The sequence below is a fragment of the Plectrocnemia conspersa genome, unplaced genomic scaffold (assembly GCF_051122295.1).
Source record: "Plectrocnemia conspersa isolate PC_06_02 unplaced genomic scaffold, ASM5112229v1 ptg000011l, whole genome shotgun sequence".
Lineage (NCBI taxonomy): Eukaryota > Metazoa > Arthropoda > Insecta > Trichoptera > Polycentropodidae > Plectrocnemia > Plectrocnemia conspersa.
In genome coordinates, this window is record NW_028277175.1 from 25,021,144 (window position 1) to 25,042,645 (window position 21,502).

The 21,502-nt window shown below is 31.0% G+C and overlaps 1 protein-coding gene across 12 annotated transcripts in view; it reads right to left on the reverse strand.

Annotated features, from left to right (window-relative positions):
• mmd (disintegrin and metalloproteinase domain-containing protein mind-meld) overlaps positions 1-21,502 on the reverse strand; it is a 641,110-nt gene that overhangs the window by 119,639 nt on the left and 499,969 nt on the right. For all 12 annotated transcript variants that reach the window (XM_088196874.1, XM_088196873.1, XM_088196875.1 and 9 more), the window contains one exon: positions 17,249-17,314. In XM_088196874.1, coding sequence (XP_088053000.1) covers positions 17,249-17,314 — 66 coding nt within the window. The remainder of the gene's footprint in view (positions 1-17,248; positions 17,315-21,502) is intronic.

The following is a 21,502-nucleotide window of genomic DNA, read 5'->3' on the forward strand; positions in this document are numbered from 1 at the left end:
AAAATATACACATACATAGTAAATACACACAGACAACGTGCGAGGGAAAAACCCGTTGTCGTACGTTTATTTTTCTTGGCTGAGAGTTATCGAAAATTTGTTGTGCAGTGACAAGTGTTGACTCCCGGGAATGATATATAGGACCCGGGGGCTTAGTCCCGTTAATGGGGCCTTCGCCCCCCCGCCCACGACCCACTTGCGAGTCTACGTACGCGGCGGGGGCTCCCGAACGAACCCATTTATTGGCATAATACACAAAAGCACCTTCCTTTTCGCCCCTGACGTCATTGCATAACCTCTGCGTGTACTAGGTGATCTAAAAATGTGGAATAGTCCAGATTCATAACTTATTTTATTTTTATAATAGCCAATTACACCATAAGAAAAAATGTATACAATTTATATTAAAAAAGATTTCAATAGTCTATGATATTCAATAGTATGCTCTTAAGAAATTTAAATATGTGTTAGTTAGCATTGCATCTCAAAACTAGTATAGAGAAAAAAAACATGGTTCTGATTATACTAGTATTAAATAAGTAAGCATTTTACAAAAAAAAAATTGTGCTTGTAAAAAAATAGATCATTTCGATTTAATGCCATATTTACGAAACGCAATCACGTACGACTTAAAAAGCCAGTAAACGTAAAATCTATGTTAATAATATGCAGCGAAATTTGGACTAAATAAAAAGTGTAATTTTTACAATAATTTTTGTCCTAATTTTTATTGCACCTAAAATCAAACTAGTATATATATTTTTTATTTTGTTTTAGTTTCAATTGAACTTACGTAGATTTTTTTTCTGTCCTGTATATGTGTTATTACATGAATTAATTATATATCATCCACAGCGCAAACGTCCGATTAATATAGCGATCATAATTATTAGTGAAATATATATTTTTGTTGCCAAATGTTAGCCCATTTCCGCACTTATACACTTCGCATTCTAATATATTATATTATAAAATATAAGGGTGAGTGAGCGTTAAATATAAAATATACACATTACGCACATACATATATATCATGTATGTACGTATGTGTATATAATGAACCGCGTTCATATTGCTAAATTCGTTTTACAATTAATTCGCGCAGTTAATAGGGCGTGAATTTATGGACACAACTCGAAGCAATTACGTTCAAATTGGATATTTCGTGTATCGAAATAGCGGCCCTGTTCGTTCGGCGATAGTGATTTATATTTATATGCAGGTATAGGGTGGGCCGAGACTATTAAAGGTCTATTTAAAATGAAATATATTTTTCGGTTCACAACAAGAGTCTACTAAAAATGAAATATTTTATTATAACTAACTTAGACAGATCATTAGCAATTATCTTTCAAAAGTTTTAATAAATATATTTTTTGCCTATATAATAAAATAACTCAATTAAGTTTTATGCTGTATTATTAGTATATTTGTATCTTTAATTTTAGATAAATCTTACAAGTATTTAAAAATATTTTTAATAACATTTTTATGACCAATCATATGAGATTATGATACATTTATTTTTGAGCCTATGGTTATAATTCTATTTGAACACAATGTAACTTGTGCACGCTTCTAACGTAATTTTATAAAAGAGAATCATTTTCAATAATATTTAAATATTGCTATAATTTTTCTACTCTATTTATATTATTATAAATACAATGATTAAAAAATAAAAAAAAAATAGTTTCACTGTCAATTGATTATGCGACGCGAAAGTCGTAAATACGTAAATAGTAAATTTTACAGGACATGAAAAATTAATTTACAGATTTACTTATTGGATTTTTATAATAATATATCTCACAATTTATTCATCAGAAAGTTTTTACATCCTTAACTAGTATCTATATAACATGACATTGGATTTTATCAACAATCAACATTTTTACTATATGACAGTAAGTACATATGGATAATTTTTAAGGGTTGTCAAAAACTTATCTACTAATACATAATTTTAAAATTAAATATAAAAGTGGTCTATTGAAAAAAATTAATTTAAAAAAATTGACAAAAAAATATTTAAAAACTATTATTTTTTTTAGAAAAATACGCATTAAAAATTAAAAACGTTACATTTTTTTATATTAAATAATTTTTCATATGCCGGTAAATAGTTTGCAAACTCTAGTTTTTTTTTATATATTACAGAAGTTCGTAAAATATAAAAAAAATCGCAGATTCACTCAATAACGTTATTCAATCAAAACCTCAACTTACTAAAAAAATCAGACTTACGTTATTCGCGTTGCATATTCAATCGAAAAAAGTTTTTTTTTACAAAAACATATTAGTAAATTGTCTCTGAAATTTTCTTTAAAGCATGATTTTGAGAGTTGATCTGAAATCCTTTTTGATTTTAGAAATGGTGAGGTGAATATCATGAGTGATGCTCAATTGGTGATCTGGCATGATGGGGTTCCCTACGCTTACTATGACTTTGACACTGTCTGTTACAATAACAACTTAATAAAATACAAACTAAATAAAAGGTACTGTAAATGATCTGGGAACCTGAGATTAAAATTATATGTGCCATATATACCATCATATATAAAAAAATACTTTTAAGTGAGTTATTTATTTTTATTTTTTATCATATTATAGTAAAATTACACAATTGCAAAAATTACTATAATTATACACCAGTAACATCTACAGCCTGAACCATAATAATGGGGCACCCCTTAAAATGGTGTGTAACTCTTTACAAGTGCATATTCAGAACGAAATATTTTGTCAGGTAGTTATAATCGTAATTCTGAGAACTATACAAAGAAATTTGTCGTTTTTAATTGAGCACTTGAGTTTTAAAAAGGGCTTGCAGATCTAATTGTTCAGTCTCGCTTAAGTGACCATTATGCTCAGTTGCGTGACTTCGGTCTTTATTTGTTGTTATATGTTTTATTTTTAATACTTTATGTTGAATATTATATGAACATTTAAGAAATGCTAAAAAACACGAATTAAGTGAAGCTAAAAGGGCGAATATAATTTTATTGCATTTGCATATTGCATATTATTGCCTAAACACATTTATTGTTCACAACACGCTATTCAAAATGCATTAAAACGATTCAACAAATGTGATTCTTACAAATCAAAGACATCTGCCCAGGAAGATCGAACGTTCTCTAGTTCCTTTAAAATCGTCAAAAAATGTCTTTAAAGCTGGATTCTGAAGGCTCTGCAAGCGGAGGGCCATCCATTTTTATCGCGGACGGGAGAAGAAGCTTAACGATGTGGGACTCAGAGGTTGTAAAGCCCGACATAAACTTTGGCTTCCAGAAATAAATAAAACTCGAAGGTTAAAGTGGGCCAGAAAACACCGAGATTGTACATTTGAAGATTCAGCAAAAGTCACTAGGTCCGATGAATACAACTTTGAAATAATTTTAAACTAAAATTTATTAATATAAAATAAATATTAAAAATTTCTTAAGCAGTAATTAAAAAAAATAATCATACTTTTTTAATGTTCTTGCAACCCCTGGTATAGTACATATGCGTCAAAGTGTCAAAGAATAATACCTAGATAATGCGTAGTACTTAAAGTCTATGCAAATCCAAGATTGAGTTGCGAGAGAAATTGCAGATGGAATGGAAAGAATTGTCTCTGTCCACCTTCAAATCATTAATTGATAGTATGCCAAAAAGGGTTGCAACTGTAATTAAAGCTAAGGGTAGGCTTACTAAATTTAAAAAATGAGCTTAAAATAAACACAGTTTTTTATTTATATTTTTCTTATTTTTTTAGGATATATCACACTAATTGGGGTGTCCCATTATTATAGCCGTACCTGTAATGTTTATAATAACGGGTTTGTATAATTTATTAATATAATAAAATATATGTTTTATTGAAGTCAAAGTTATTAATTGAATTGAATCTAGGTGTTCATTAAAAGCCTTTTTATATGATTGCTTGCTAACGGCGCAAATGAAGCCTATGTAAGCTAGTTGTCAGAATTGTAGCTGAAAGTTGAGTGCTTCATAAAATAAATATCCAGGAAACCGCACATATGAAAGTATAACGAAAAGCCTTTTTATGTAATTAACAAAAATTATACATAAAAAGCTACAGAATCTTGCAAAATTGCATCTGGCATCTGAACATTTAGGTAGTATTATTGCATTAGCAATGTTAATGTAACGTTAAAAGCCAAGACTGCTGTTTGAAGAGCTGATGAAGCATCTCAAAAATATCGTTTATATATTATTTATTGTTGAAAACGATTGTTTCAACAACTTTGTTAATGACAGTTTGTCTTATTATATGTGATTGTGATTTAAAGAAAATTTTACTTCAACCAAGTAATGCATGGAATTGCAGTTGATAAAAATAACGTAGCAACAAACTAACTACGGTATTTAACTATGCATATGACAACCAAAAAAATATATAGTATTTTTTTAAATGTTAAACTCAAAACTGAACCTTCAATAAGTTTAATAGCTGCCTTATTATTGAGGCTGCAATATTTAAAATTTTTAGTAGGCAATAAATAGAATACATACAATATAGAATATATGTATTATACACAACCTGCAATAAACACAAATCACGCTTAGTGCTCCCGTGGGGTGGCATGGCGTTTATTCAATACACATATGTGTTCATGGTCATGTGATTATTTTTACACTGTTCGCTAAGAGACCTCTTGTATGTCCCGTTTGCACGTACCAAGACTAGACTAGAGTTTATTGCCGTTACAAATTATGAAGATCTTCCTTGTGTGCCTTAGTGTCGTAAGAGTCACGTAATTGTGGCCTCTTTTCCTTGATAAAAAGTAACGATGCCCTCTCAGCAGATAAAGCCCGACTATACCCTAAGTAACATATGAGTTTCGTCGTCAAATTTAGTGGTCTAGGAATATGTGCCTATTTTTGAACTGTTCCTTAATCGTTGATTTATTAAAATATTTTTTTATATACCCTCGAGAATCAAAAAAAGTTTAAAAATATCAAGAGAGAAAGATCTTGAGATCATTCACTGTTCCTAACCATAAAATAAACATTATTTGCAACTATCTGATGCTCAGCTTAATCTAAAACTCTTCATATAGAAAGGTTTTATTCTATCTACTTAAACCCAGAACCATATCGATTGCGATTACGCAAGTAATGCAAAAAAGGGTTTTGGCTAAATTTGAGAGTTTATCCACCCTTTCGCCGTTTTGTCTCTGTTTAATCCTCCCTTTGTTTAAAAAAATTAAAGTTTCTCATTAGTCGGCACAAAAGGTAGCCAGAAGCCCTGGGGTGCAATGGAAATTTTCCGTCTGTGATTTCAACGAGAGAGTCCAATTAATTGTGAAAACAATCGATCTCTGAAAGTATATATTTTTAAAAAATCCTGCATACCATAGTTTTTATATAAACTTTTCGATTTTATATTGCCCGTCCGCATATATTACCTTTATCGTTACAATTAAAGAGATAAGCTCTTACTTTATGCACATTTTTATCATAATAGCCATCTTATAATGAGGTCGTTATAATAATGTAAGGATCTTTGCCTCTTTTTTGTTTTTTTTTTCACCAAAGGAAAAGCTTAGCAGTATTTCCTTATAAAATATAAATTTCAAAATTAGTGTCTAGTATTCATATTTTAAAACTTACATACATTTTCAAGAGTATTTCGATCCTTGTTAATTGAAAATTATAATTTTATATATTGTGCCCTTTTAAAATTTTCTTGGCCATATTTCTTGAGGACTCGTATATTTTTAATGATGATTAAAAAGTTTTTCAACTTTTTAATTGTATAATACAAAGTTTTCCTCGTCAAATTATGAAATACGTTAAAAAAAGGAACGCAAGACATTGATTAAATAAAACAAACATACAAGGTGACCCAAAAATGACATATAATTAAATATTCCGTTGTAACATAAGAGCCGTTAGCACAATGCGATACAACGGGGTAAATCTATACTGAGTGAGTCACTCAGATATAATGAATACCTACAAGTAAGTATTACCCGCCAGATTGAAAGTCAAAGAATATGTGATATCAATAATAATATTAAAAAAATATTATGTGTGATATAATTTATAACAAAAATATATCACTGCAGCTAAGGACAGTTTTTTAATAATAGCGCATTTTTTTAAAATGAAAATTTGAGTGGCACTGCTGGGGCTCGAACCCGCAACTTCAGAGTTATTAGTCTGAGACGTTACAGATTACGCGATTCCGTATTTAATCATATTTGAAAGATCGTTTTCAGTGATTTTTTAATACAATGTTAATTTATTACAAATAAAATCAACGATAATTTAAAATTATTTATATTGAAAACACAATGTAATTATTTTCTGCAATTTATGTGTTGCCAAAATGCTGCAAAAAAGGCGATTTTTACTTTTTTATATATAAAAAAATCCTTTGTGGACGTAGATGCAAAACACCAAGTGAACTTTTATTAAACGTACAATATAATATATAGCGTTTCGTCGTTATGATGAACGGTCGTGGAAATGCAAATCTTTGAGGGAAAGCATAAGTGGGTCGCCCTTACCCTTGCGCCCTTACAAACCTCGTGCCCTAATGCACAAAAGGCCTATCGTGAAAAGCTCGCGGTCCGCACATACCCATGTATATAAATATACATACTGAAATAACTGAGAATAAGTTTGCCGTGAGCCGCCATTTTGATTGCAACTCACGTTCACGAATTTTACATAAGCTTTTGTGGATATTTTGTTCGACATTACTGAATACGGAGGGTATTGTGAGTATTATTATTATTGGTATTATTACGAAACGAAAAACTTTTGTATCGAATCTTTGTTCGCCGCGAGAAAAGTTTACAAGATTCAATGGAATTCTCTTTCCCTTTCTCAGTCTATTTTTTTTTGTATAAATATTTATATTGCAATACTTCTGCCATAATCACGACTTAAGAATAACTATTAGTATAATGATACACTTCAAGTATAACAGTTCAACTAATTTTTTCAAAAGAAAAAAAAGTCATTTACGAACAGAAAGAACGTTTTAAAATCATTTACGTACAGAAAAAACCTAGAAGGGTTTCAATAACTTAAGTCGATTTTTTTCTAATTAGATCATTATCACTGAAAGTTGTCAGAACCAAAGTTACAACTGAAGTCGGCCGAGACCTACGACTTCGATTTAGCGACCACACTGTCGCAAATTTCATATGCCGTCCGGACGACAGCCGTAAATGACGTTCAGACGATGGTTTCTGTCATGTATTTGCGCGCAATCGAAAAATGTGCCAAATAATCGCATTTTTAAATTGTCATATTATTAAAATTACGCTACTGATAATTATAAAAGTTTGTGTGGGCACTCACCAATACAATATCAGTGAAAACTTTTCGGTCGTAAATATTCAATTTACGCAAAATCTTTGTCGGCTTTTGCAAAATGCCATAAGGCATAAAAATTATACTTCAGAATACGAACACCACATCTGTGATTATCCTAGAATTTGTCGCCATCGATTCTAAATAAGAATTCGTTATGGTTTAATATTTATATGAACCGATCTAGGAAAATACATAAGAATATTCGAAACAATTTTTTTAACAAAATCAAGTACCACTAATTATTTTTAATTATTTAATTTTATATGAAAAAAAATATAATAACGATATCTGTCAAAATAATATACTATCAAAAATATAATGAATCTCTTTTGGTGCCCTAAAATATGTAAAGATGTCAGTAAGAGTCTGTTGAAGCCCCCAATTAGCATGTGGTATTATAACTTGACCACGTGACCACGATGCAGCGCTCGACATGCGTGTTGACCATAGGATGCCTACGCGTATACTGAAATTGAACCGAGTTACTCTTTCTATCTCACTTTGCGAAACACCATATCATTATCTCTCTCACTCTCATCACTTAACACGCGAGAGAGCGAAAGGGGAAGTATCTCACCGCTCGCGCTTGAAAGAGCAGCTCCGACTTCGGTCCATTTGCCGACAATGTTCGGAAGCGCTCGAAGCTGGCCAAGTCGACTGAATTACCCCCACTTTACCTCGGACAACTTCCGAGAGATTTTAGAGCGGGCAGAATCGAACTCGACCGAAGTAAACCATTATATTATCCGTCCTTCGCCAACCTTGGCCAACTTCCAGAGAGTGTAGTGCAGGTATAAGAATAATCTGATGGTGTATGAGATTGGGAAAATGACTAAATTTGGCTTATTCCGACACAAAGTGGCAGACGGTTGATGAAAGCTTATCTCAATGAAGAATTAAAATCACTATGTACAAAGAAAGAGTCACAAAAAAGAAACTTACAAGAAACTAAAAAGAGTCGAACAAGAAAGAAGGAAAAAGAAACATAGAAGAAAACTTAAATTTATTACTGCCATATTTATCTACAATAAATAACCGGATAAGCAGAGGGCATAGGTTGAACCCTTGAGGAACTCCCGAAGAGGTGAAATATTTTTACGACAATTGTCCGCCATAGGTTAGGAACTGTTTACGATCGCGCAAATAGTTAATGTATAACCAAGTAAAATTATCTGAAAAACTAACTTGTACAAATAACCCACTACAAACCATCTCAACTTTGTAATTAGATTAAATTAATAATACATTCAGCGTTACGTTTTGCAATGGCAATAATCAGTACGCTTTTGTATTAGACCACTAATTGTTATGCAACACCACCCTAGCTAGAAATATTGTGTATATGTATATGTGTATAATTAATCCGGGTCAAATTGATTGAATATAAATTGAATAGAGAATTGTGGTGATACACAAGTGCTTTAGGAATACGATCCTATCCGGTAGGTTTCACCAGGTCTTTGGATCACTAATTGAAATGGCAAGGGAATTTATGGATGCATCACACCGGTTATATCAGGTTATAACCAAAATTTCACAATTTAAAGGTTGTATTTACATATTATTATATGTATTAAGTAACTCGCTTTTTAATAAATTATTTAATATAAAAGTATCGATGCATTATTTTACTATAATTTTATAGACATTCGTCACACACAAAGTGTTCTTAGTCCCATCTGTCTTCGTACGTAATGTATTTCATCTCAGAGTCTCGATCTGGTGCCATATGCCGTTGAGGTTCTGATGGCTTTTGGATTATGAAGGTCTCACGACGTTTTCATTCGCCAAACTCCAGCCGGAGATAATGGAAGCAAATCAAAATCTCGTCTCTCCCTCCACTGCTTTCCCCAGCTTCCCATGTAAACGGGGAGCGATTTTCCCGTCCGGTTTTCGACTGTCGGCTTAATCGAATTTCTTTGTCGCCATTGTTATTTAGATTACCGACTTGGTAAATAATGCAGCATCCGAGAGTGGTGAGAGAGTTTTCTCGAAGAAACCCGCAGAGCGGACAACTTGAGAGGGAAGAGTGAGGGATCGGACCGTATTATGCGATCTTATGGCCGATATGCCTCAATTTGTGTTTATATATAATTTTTAATTTATATGGAAAGAGTTAAACAACAAACTAACCTCAGATTTAAATAATAAAGATAAAAAATAAGGTAATAGTAAATTTTATAGAAGTTTGTCTATATATTATGTATTGTTTTTATACAAAAACATGTTTATGGAACCATAATTTATGATATTTGCGTCACAGATTTTAACACTATTTATTTATTAAAAACAGTAGAAAAACAATACTGTATTATTACAATAGACAAAAAAAAATATGAAAAAAATACACAAAATTAAATAGATCAATGTAAAATACCAGCATATTAGGGAGCCAGATGGCGACAGCCATAACGGTCGTCCTGGCTCTAACAGTCATTAAAAGAGGACGCACTCGTGATTCTTAAAAACATTTCGATACCTAAAACTGGAGTCCCGTGAGAATTATTAAATTGTTAGCACTCCAGTAGCTTAAAGAAATTCATAGAGACATATTAATTTTGGTGAGAGCTCGTGTCTTACCGCTCCTAAAAAAAAAGCGCTGGGATACAAAAATGGATAATATCAAAATATTGTTTTGAAAATATATATCAAAAACCAATCTGAAATTTTTCGATTGAAAGAAAGTATTTTGTTATTCGGGAGTTTCAAATAATATATCCCAATTCAAGAAGTAACTGATGGAGCGTTATTTACAAATATACACAAGTAACTGACGGAGCGTTAAAGTGAAACGCATTTCTCATTACAAAGCCGAGCATCTTAAAGAGTTTTTGAGACGTTGTTTACACGTGGAAAGCACCCTAGTTGCTTTTAAAATCTTTAGTAAAAGTTTCTCTATCGAAAACGTAAAAATTATCTGATGGCAATCAACATCGAGAAAATATTAAATAAAATATGTACTTTAGGGCGCCAATAGGCAGAAGTTTAACGGAAGCCTATCTGCATTAATAATCAAAATCATTCTTTAGATTTAGAGAGAAGAAGTCTGAAATGCATCTTAAAGATCATATGCATATAAGAAATTTAAAATCATCTTAACTGCTGTATTAACGTTATTAAATATCGTGAAGAGCAGAGGGCTCATGTTGGACCCTTGTAAAACCACCGAAAGAGTAAAATACTTTCTCGACAATCGGCTGCCTTAAGTTACAAACTATTTATGATCCCTTAAATAACTCAAAAATATTGTTATCTAATCTCAATCAATGAATTTAGACCAATATCTCATAACAAACTTTGTCAAAAGCTGTCTTAAAATTTATATATACGATGTCTACATGTATTACCGCATCAAGAGATTTTGTCACTGTTTTATTGATACAGAAAGTTAGTAACAGTGAAATGAGCGTGACGAAAACAATGCTGTTGGTCCAACAAAACCTGCCGAAAATGATTAAAGATATTTCACAAATCATTATTGTTATTAAAAAAATACTTTTTACGTATATCTTAAAAGGAATAAAAAATAACAGGCAATTAATTCTAATCGTATATAATTAGAAAAAAATTAATCAAATTAACTGCCATGTATATATTGATCAATGAAAAGTATCTAAAAAGCAGATCTAAGTAATTGGCTGTAAGTAAGTTACATTGTAAAAAACAATTTAACTAAAAAAAATACATTGAAGCAGAGCTAGCTATACTTTTGCGCGTTACTATCTGTATATATATATATATATGTACGGCGCGTAACTGCCAGTGTCTATTCATTTCCTAGATAAAATCTGTAATTCCATTCGAATCCGAATGTCGAACGGGGATGCCAATTAGGCGGCGAGCCTTTGTAGCGCTACGCTGTTGCAACCCTTGCCATTCCGCCCCGATCACGACCTCCACCCCTGCCGCCTGTGTTCTGTATTTCGGAATTTAGAGAAATGCTACGAATCGACCCTGGCCTGGAGAGGATTTGAACGATTTTTGTCAGTGAGTCGGCTAATCTCATCATATGATTACGCGGCGGCGGACACGGTTGCGAACAAAGAAGAGTCAATGAATATTTAATTGTATCACGAGCAACGATTCTGTGCATCAATGCTCCGGAGCAAACGGTAAGTCAGGGTGGGTCTATTTATGAATTTTAATATATTTAAATTTATTTATTAGATATCATTTCTTTGCAAATGCTGATGTAGAATAAATATTATTAACATTACGAGACAAAATTATTAACGATATAAAGAAAGCAAATTATCACTATAGCAATAAAAACTTTTAAGAAAAAAATATTGAAAACAAAATAATATTTTACATAGAAGCTTGTGAGAATCTTAAGCAATTTAAGTTATTTTAATTTAAGTATACCTATTTATTATTTTATAGCACACGAAAAAAAAACGCTGGTTAAACACAAATAAAAGACGTCATTGAAAATACGGAGCACATTATCCGGGGGCACAGATACTCAGTGACTTGTCTTAAAATGGCGCAGATTTCTAGCTTAACATCTTAGAAGGACCTTGTTCCGTAAATTAATCTCTAAAAAGTCAGAAAATGGTAGCTCACTGCAGTATTGACCTGCTAAAAAGTCTTTAATGGCCCGACGAGCCAAGGGCTACAGAAACATGCGCTCTTCTTTTTGCTTTAACCAACGACACAAAACAATGGCGTCTAATATTCAAAGCGAATGAAAAAAAAATGGTTTCTAGTAACCGTTTACAAATTTAGATAAGTCAATTTCAATGATATATGTATATTTAAAAAAAAGGCTTAAATTACGCTATCCTATCTTATCGAAAAGCAGTTTCAAATAAGTGCTAAGAAAAGTCAAAAAGTCGTTCCAAGAAACGTCTTTATCTTGTTTGGCGAACGGTCGTCGTTAAGATGCTTAGTTATAGAACAAAAACGCGTTCCGTTTTATTAATCTATTGCCACCTTTTTTAATTTGGAACCCTTTAGAGGTAAAACATTCTCTTATAAATTAAAAAAATCAGAAAATATTTTTGCGATTTATAGCTCAACTAATTTAACGTAACCCAACCAAATTTCAGTTTAATATTTTTGACTCTTATCTATTCCATTCTTTTTGAATATAAAATATTTATTCTCAACATCTACCATCCTACGCTTTGTGCGACTTTGTATTGGACTGTTTGTCACAGCTCATTGAAATTTATATTTGTATTTACTTGTATCGTCAAAGGAAATATTACATCAGATATGTATCATATAAATAGAACAGTGTGTTACGGATTTATATCATTGGAAAATAGCAAACAAGCGACTTTTCTATTACCTTACAACGTTTTATCTTTATATTTACTTTACTTTCAAATATTAATTTGAGATAAATACAAATTGAAACAACCCTCGCGAAAAAATGTACGTTTCTTGATTGGCGCGACCTTGCGCCGACCTGAGCCATCGTGCCTCCCTTTTATCTTTTGAAATATGCCGGGAATTCTTTGGAAATGGGTTAAGTGTAATTTCCTGTCATACACTTAAACCTTGCCGTGACACAATGAGCCCTTTCACGTCGTAGGATCATTGTGTTTAGTTGATGTAGGATTGACATACGCCCTCCATGGCAATAATTCCGATTAGAGCTCTCTGTCTCTCCCCACCTCTTTTACTCTTCTGAAAACTCAACGACATATGAGCGTCGGAAACGGAAGTAGACCCTACAACTTTCCTGTTCTCTTCTTATAACTCGCTTTATAAATAAGTTATACTTCCACGTAGTACACCCATATAAATATATCTACCTTTATACGAAATGAAAAATCAATATCTCTTCTGAGTCACTTTTACTTAATTATTTTCGTGAAAGAATGAAAGGATATTGTGTATTATATAATATAAAGCACTATAGAGACAAGAGTATTAATAGATACACGCACTATATTTTTGTATTACAAATATGATTTATAAATATATCTAGTAAGAGGAAAATCATATATGAATAATAATAAATATCATAAGACATTATTGAGTGTCAGCATTATATTTCAAAGACAATACAAACGCTGCTCTTGCTAGAAGAAATTCCACTATTTTAATATTATACTTATTGAGCGTATCTATTTTTAGTCAGTTCACTCGGCCGAGTACTAACGTATTTTATAGTACTCGGCCGAGTAATCTCAAAAGTTTAATCGGCATTAACCGATTGAATACCTTGTTGTCTCGGACAAATACTATGAGCCATTGCTATGCTAAGTATTTATATTGTTGACATATTTTTGCATCGCTAGAATGTGCTGTTAACCACTTTATCGTGTGCATCCCTAACTATAGCAACGCAATCACGTTATGATTCACAAGAACAATGCTGATGTGGAATGAATCAAAGGCAATCAGTGCATCTCTTGAATGAGGATCGCGTTAACTACCGACAACTTGAAGCGACTCCTTTGACCAAGCTAGAGCGTTGTCCGGCTTCTAATGCGATAGTTACATGGGATGCGCAACATATATCAATTACGATTATGCCCTTTGTGTCTAAACAGTAGCTGTTGTGTCCTAGCAATAATTAATTATTGATTGTTAATTACGAAGCGGCGCATTGTGCCATTAACTTTATCAACATACTGAGAACTGAATAAACTTTATTAATTTATTTTAATTAATTTATTTTTGATTCAGAGAAAAGCATTCCACTGAAACTGCATTACAAGTAGTGATAAATGATTGGCTGTTGGCTAAGGATACAAACAAAGTCATTGGAGCAGTTTTCTTGGATTTCAAGAGAGCCTTCGAAACAATAGACAGAAAAATAATGTTAAAGAAATTGGAGAGTATAGGTATAAGTGATATAGTTTTAAGATGGTTTAATAATTACTTATATAAAAGAAAACAAAAAGTTAAAATAAATAATGTATATTCTGAAGAGAAATTAGTGTCTTATGGAGTACCACAAGGGTCTAAATTGGGACCATTGTTATTTGTTTTGTATATTAATGATATAGTTAATAACGTGAAAAAATGTAAAATTAATCTATTTGCGGATGACACATTAATGTATTGCATAGGTGATAACATTAAAGAAATTGTAAATAATTTAAATAATGAATTAAGTATATTAGAAATATGGTACTTAAATTAAATTAGAATAAAACTAAATGTATGTTTATTAATTATAAAAATGTGTTAGATAATAGTACCAAATAGTAATAAATAACTCTAGTATAGAAATAGTGGATAATATAAAATATTTAGGAGTAATTGTTGATACAAAATTAAATTTTAAAGAACATTGTAATTACATATTAAAAATAATTAGTAGAAAAATAGGTTTATTATCTAGATTAAGAAATATATTAAGTGTATATATAAAAAAAATAATTTAAATAGTATAATTTTAATTATCGTGCAACACTATTAAATATGTTAAATAAATTAGATAAACAAATGTTGCAAAAATTACAAAATAGGGCAATGAGAGTAATCTTAAATAAAAATAGATTAACTAATTGTAAAAGTATGATTGATAGATTAGAATGGTTGAATGTTCAAGAAATATTGAGTATGAATGTTTTAGTATTTATATATAAGTTAGAAAATAATATGTTACCAGAATATTTTAATAAGTATTTAATAAGAAATAAAGATGTACATAAATATAATACTAGAAATAAAGAAAATTTAAAGATAATTAAGTATAAGAAAACGAGTACGGCTAGGGGAATTATATACGGAGGTTTTGATTTATATAATAGTCTTCCAAGAGAAATCCGAAACAGCAAAAATATAACGGGTTTCATAAATGGAATAAAAAAACACCTTCGTACATATAGAAATAAATTATAATATTAAGACTTTATTATTGTATATTTTTATTTTTTCTTTCTGTTATGTATTTTTTATATATTTTTATATATGTTTACTAAATTTGTTAGATGTAAAGATTAGCTATTAAGCTAAATAAATTAATAAAATAAATAATATGTCTAAAGATTATATTTAGATAATTTTAGACATCAATTTAAATTCAGAAGACATACATTTTATATATACATATACATATATATATATATATAAAATAAACTATTTCTCGCTATATTTTAAAGTGTCTTTGGCATATCTTTAGCTGATATAAATTTGCTTTAAAAAAGTATCACTTAAGAATTGATATGTGTTTTATTAAAAATACTCGTATGTTAATCAAGTAGAAAGTTGACGTAACAGTTATTTGAAAACCGGGTACGGACGTTACACATTCTTCGGGCTATTGACCAATAAGTTTACTGCCCGTGGCAAATGAAATATACGAAAAGATAATTTAAAATTTAGTTCTAGAACATTTTCAAAATAATAATATATTGCCAGATGAGCAACTTGAGTTCAAATGTTCTCAATTTGTCACGGATCAACTATAATATATCGAGCTTCGACAGAAAAATTACTACAGGAGCAGTGTTTTTGGGCATTGTTAAAGCTTTCGATCGCGTTTGGCACGCAAGTATTATGTAAAATTTACTAAATTAAAATTTCCCGTAGCTTTAGTTTAATTATTCAAATATTTTTTAAGCAGTAGAATTTTCTAAATTAAAACTAAAAATTATTTGTCAACTTCCAGACTAATGTTCTAAATTGCACGATTTTCAACTAAACAAATAATTGGTCGAATATTCGTTTATACTATCTTAAAATGAAATTTGAAAAAACTTGGTGCGCAGTACCATTGAAAACGACTGTTTCATTTCTAATAGAAACAGTCAAAATAAAATTTCTTAAATTTATTTATCTAAGGAAATATAAACATAAATAATTTTTTTTTTCCAAAACAATTTTTCATGGTTTGCTGGAATACGATTTCCATGACTTTTTTAAGGTGCTAGTATTGAATATTCACAATCTAAAAGAGCATCATTTTATGTGCAATCTAATTAGTAGCGCTTGAGTTATGGAATACTATTTGAAGTACCGAATTCAAGAACAATAGTATTTGATTACTCCAATAAGCACAGCTATCCAATGTTTTAACCATCTATCGCTTAGTATTGATTTATTCTCAAACAAGTACTCCCAGTTGGTGGACGCACTATGGTCTTACCATTAATGTAAATTATGTAAATGTTTTTTAGGTATATAAATAAATAAACATGTATATTATTTACCAGAATTTCTGTTTTCATATTTTAGTACTACATTAAAAGTAGATTAAATTATTAATTTCGAAACATTAGTAATTGGGCATTGAAAAAATTGCCTGGAATACCCAGTGACCAGTATATAAATTAATTTATAGTATATTTTTATTTTATCTAACCTCGCTACTAAAATAAGCAAGTGTAAGTTCGGATTTTTTACTTCGAATTGAAAATTCAAAATAGTTCACAAGTGGGCGGTGACGTCGCGTAAGGACCGTTTCCTTTCCTCAGATACATTTACATATTGAAATGTGTCGTCCCTTGTTTTCGTCGATATTCATGGCAATCGATCACGGCTCGGTCGACACGTGAAAATATTTCACGTGAAATATTTGCCGTCTGCCGGTCGGGAAAGAAGAGCGGTGTGGAAGGAGAGGAGCTGCACGGATTTCACGGACGCCCTGGGCTATACGTTATCGTACGTTCACGTGTCGGCCCTGTACATATTGGCGAAGGAGAGGAGTGCGAGAGCGGGGGTCGAGTTCAACGACGGGAAATTGAATTCCGAAAGTAATTTCCAGTAGAAATTTTTAGAAACGTTCATATTTCGCAAACTTTATTTAACCTTCGTCGAAGGGGGAAAAGCTCTCGGAGCCCGAGTGCGAAATATACATATTTTGTATATGTATGTTTATAAATATGCGTGCATACACAAGTTTGAAAATCCAATACGTCTTTTTCTTTTCAACGGAACGAATCGACGTATGTTAAATGCGGAAGAAAAATGTCTTTTTTTTTGCTCTACTCACCCTCGTTCTGCCCCTAGAACCTCCTCCACCCTGGTAGCCTCCGTCTGCCGTGCCGTATCCTCGCCCCTGTTGAATTAAAAAAATATGTTATATTCATCATAAATTAATGAGCTTATTAAGTACCTAAAAATAATAAAAAAATGTAGAAAAATACAGCATTAAAATTTATATGTTTCATAACATTTATTTTTTTAATTTATTTAAGATAGAAAAATAAACACGGAGGTATATAAGTTTATTTAAAATGGCTTAAAGTATTTACCATTGCGATTGCAAGAATATTTTGTTAAGAGATAACTGCTACATTCATAGAAATAGCAATATTTGTAAAGCGAATATTTATTATAAGAAATTTACTTAAAGGAGCCTGAGATCAACACGAACTTATATTTTAAGTATTTTTAAACCATTTAACTGTTAAAATTCACCAGATAAGGATCATAAAATTCTAATCAGTTTATTTCTGTTATTTATTAAAATTATATAAGAACAGTTCGTTGTTTACAAAAATCACTCGACGAGATCATAACTTTGCTGAAGCAAAAATGCGCTAATTTTATTTAAAAAAAAAGTAAGGGCTATTTAATGTTAGGTATAGAAAGAGATTTCAACACGGTATGACACGAACTATAGAAATATAAAACCCCTGTCTATCTGTTTCGCTTAAAAAGCTCATTCCTGAGAAATTCAAGCTATGTTGGCTTACAAAAAAATGTATTTAATTGTATGTTCATATAGTAGTTCTGAGATAATCCACAGAAGAAAAAAACTGACTAAAAGAAATACGCAAAATAATTTAATAATTAATAATTTATCTATTAGGAAATATATAATATATGTAAATATACATTAGTTTAATTTTATATAAATATTAAAAAATACTGTGCTATTGCTTAACTTTATTGAAAGTACAAAAATATCTTAATCCTACTTGTTGAATGAAAATATACATTGTTTGTATTTTTTTTTAAATCTGATGACCGAAAATTTGCGGTTTATTCCAGTTCGTTTCATGCAATTATGCACCAAAGTGGTTTTACTATTTTTGACGGTTTTTTGAACATGCTACAGTTACGCGTGTGGTTTTATCGGTTATTTATTGAAATTATTTCAGTACATTTCGCTGAATGAGCATTCTGAAATTGTGTTTACGTATGTATTAAAAAGTTCTGGTAATGATAACGGTACCATAATTAATACTTTGCAACACAAACATGAACTTAAAAGGTTAAATAATAAGTAAAAAATTGTAAATATTCGTTAGAAAATACAATGAATGATATTCAAGTGCTTCTGAAATATTCTTAAAACCCTAAAAATATTATAAAAATAATAAGAATATACTCCACATGTCTTAAAATGTGCATTTCAATGTTTACAGCAATATGATAGATAAGACAATCAAAAATTATTATTATTATTTTTTTTTTAAAACACGCTCATTTAAAATAATTAAATATAAATTAGGTTTATATAACATTTTGTTTTGCGTCGCAGAGTTTTATATTTGACTCTCATCAAATTCCGAGTTGGAGCTGATTAGTGCGTAAAACGAATTTGCACAAAAAAAAATCATTATTAAAAATGGGCATCTTATTCCTCAATATTTCTTTTAAAAGATTAAATTTAAAATGATATAAATTTGTATTATTAACAAGGAAATAAAAAATAGTTTATTCAAAAGATAAACTTTTAGTACTAAGAAAATAAAATTTGAAAAAAAATAAAAACAACATACTTGCAGTGACATTATCCAAAGCTGCATCCGGAAGTTATTCGAAAACTTCGAGGTTCCGAGCCCGCGGGCCGCACCGGACGGTGAAATAAGAATATCCGGGGCGAGTTGCCTGATTTATGGTCCGAATATGAAAATACGGCCGGCGCACGCGGGCCGCAAAAAAGTGCCGTAAACAATGCGAGCAGCAAATCATACACAATGATCGCCCTCTCGCGAGGAATATTGGTGTGACGAGGCGAAAATTTAGGGTGGATGGGTGTTTTTTTAAATTTACATATTTATTGCGAAGGCTTTTCGGCTGGAATCGAGCGGAAGGAGGAATGCCAAGTTTTTTGGGTACGAGCTTCGGAAACGGCGTCCCGATCGGAACCGGAACCGATAGGGAGGCGGCGAAATGACGTAACAATACGCTGTCGTATAATATAATAACTGACATTTGATATTGTGTGCGAGTGGTTGCGTATACGTCACAAAATAAATATGTATTTCACTGCAGTGGTTTTTAAGCTTTTGTTTTTCGTATTTTATTTAGTACGACAAACATAAGAAAATCGTTAGGTTTGATTTGAATTTTTTTTAATGTTTTTTTTTTACTTTATTCGTATGACTTTTAATATTAAATATACAAATAACTAAATCACTTTAATAATAAATTATTAAATTATTTTTTATATTTATTTAAATAATTTACAGAAATAAAAGTACGGATGTATATATGTTATCGTTCGTTTTAAATTTGATAATATCTGGTGCGCAAATATTATGTATTCTGAATAAGGATTAATTAAAAAATATAAGTCACTAATTAAAGGTACATATAGTTTTAATTCGATAATTAATAATTCATACTTAAATCATGAAATACTTTACTTCGATAATAAATTAAATTTTTCTCGAAGGCATATATGAGTCCGAACCAAAATTTATTAAGTAATCCTATTCCATAGAGCCTAGTTTTTTTAAAAGCAGTAAGAAAGACTTAAATTATCGCCAAGAGTTAGCCAGGAAATTATTTAGCAGCTGATTTATTTCGCGGATTGTAAGATATGGCGATCAACGATAGCAATAAAAATATTAAATATTTATTTATGTTATCCATTAGTAAAATTAAATAAAAACAGTGCTTACAGATCTTTTTACGGTTGAATGATACAAAAAATATATAAATTTTATCTTCATATTTCAATTGTGTAATAATGAACGACAATAAACCATAAATTCTATGAGAAGATTTGAGCAGATTTATAAAATAGTAAAGGGTGTTTTTTTAAAAGTTTGTTATGAGAATTGGCAACAGTTTTTTCAGCGACCGCCAATTTTACAGCTGACAGCTGACTTGCGCTCAGTTTGGTTTGCAAATTCAGAATGAATATACTGACGCCAAAACAGCACTTACAAATTGTGTAAATTTATTTCGAAAATCTTGATTTAGTTCGTGAAACTTACCGTGCGTAACATAACAGTCCATCCGAGCAAGTAATTCCAATAACCATAGATCGTTTTCGCACCACGCATACTCTAATTGATAATACGCACCCGCAGAGACATCGTACAGTGCGCACCAAAGAAGTTGTTTCTGCTGTGGTGCGTAGTATTAAGGAGGACCCGAATGAATAGAATCACCATCGTGCACAGCAATTGGAGCTGTGTCCATCCACTTTATGAAAGGATTTGCAGAAAGATCTTGGTTTGAAAGCTTACAAGATCCAGTTTGTGCAATAATTAAAGCCGCTTGACCATCGTATGCGTCGTTTGTTTAATGAATGGGCTAAAAACAAGATTGCTATTGATGCTAATTTTTCCTACAAAATTTTATTTAGCGATGAGGCTTATTTATGGTAAAATGGTTACGTCATTTGTAGTGAAAAAAAGCCACAAGCGATTATTGAGACGCCGTTACATCCACATAAAGTCACTGTCTGTCACAATGTGAGTCATTGATCCATATTTATTCAAAAATGATGCCGGTTACAGTCAATGAAGAGCGATATAGATCCATGATAACTGTTTTTTTGTTCCCCAATTTAATGACATTATTGTCGAAGAGCTTTGGTTTCAATAAGACGGCGTAACATGCCACACCGTGTGCGCCACAATCAATTTATTGAAGAAAACATACGATGAGTGCATAATTTCGCGTAATGGACCTGTGAATTGGTCTCCAAGATCATGTGATTTATTATTTTGAATTATTTTCTGTTAGGATATGTGAAGTCGCTAGTTTACGCCGATAAACCAGAAACGATTGATGACTTTGAAGCCAACATTCGCCGCGTTATTGCCGATATAAGCTCTAGCTGCTCGAAAAATTGGTCTAAAATTGGAATTTTAGATTCCGCTTTATTTGAGTCAGTCCGAAATCATATTTAAGCACTAATGGTATAAAATTATCTTTCCAATAAAGCTAATGTCTAAAAAACTTTTTTGATTAGCTTTGTTGTACTGAAAAAAATTTCGTCGACAGTGAATATTTTAAGAGGAATTGATTTGATTGCTTACAATTTTGTAATTAGCTA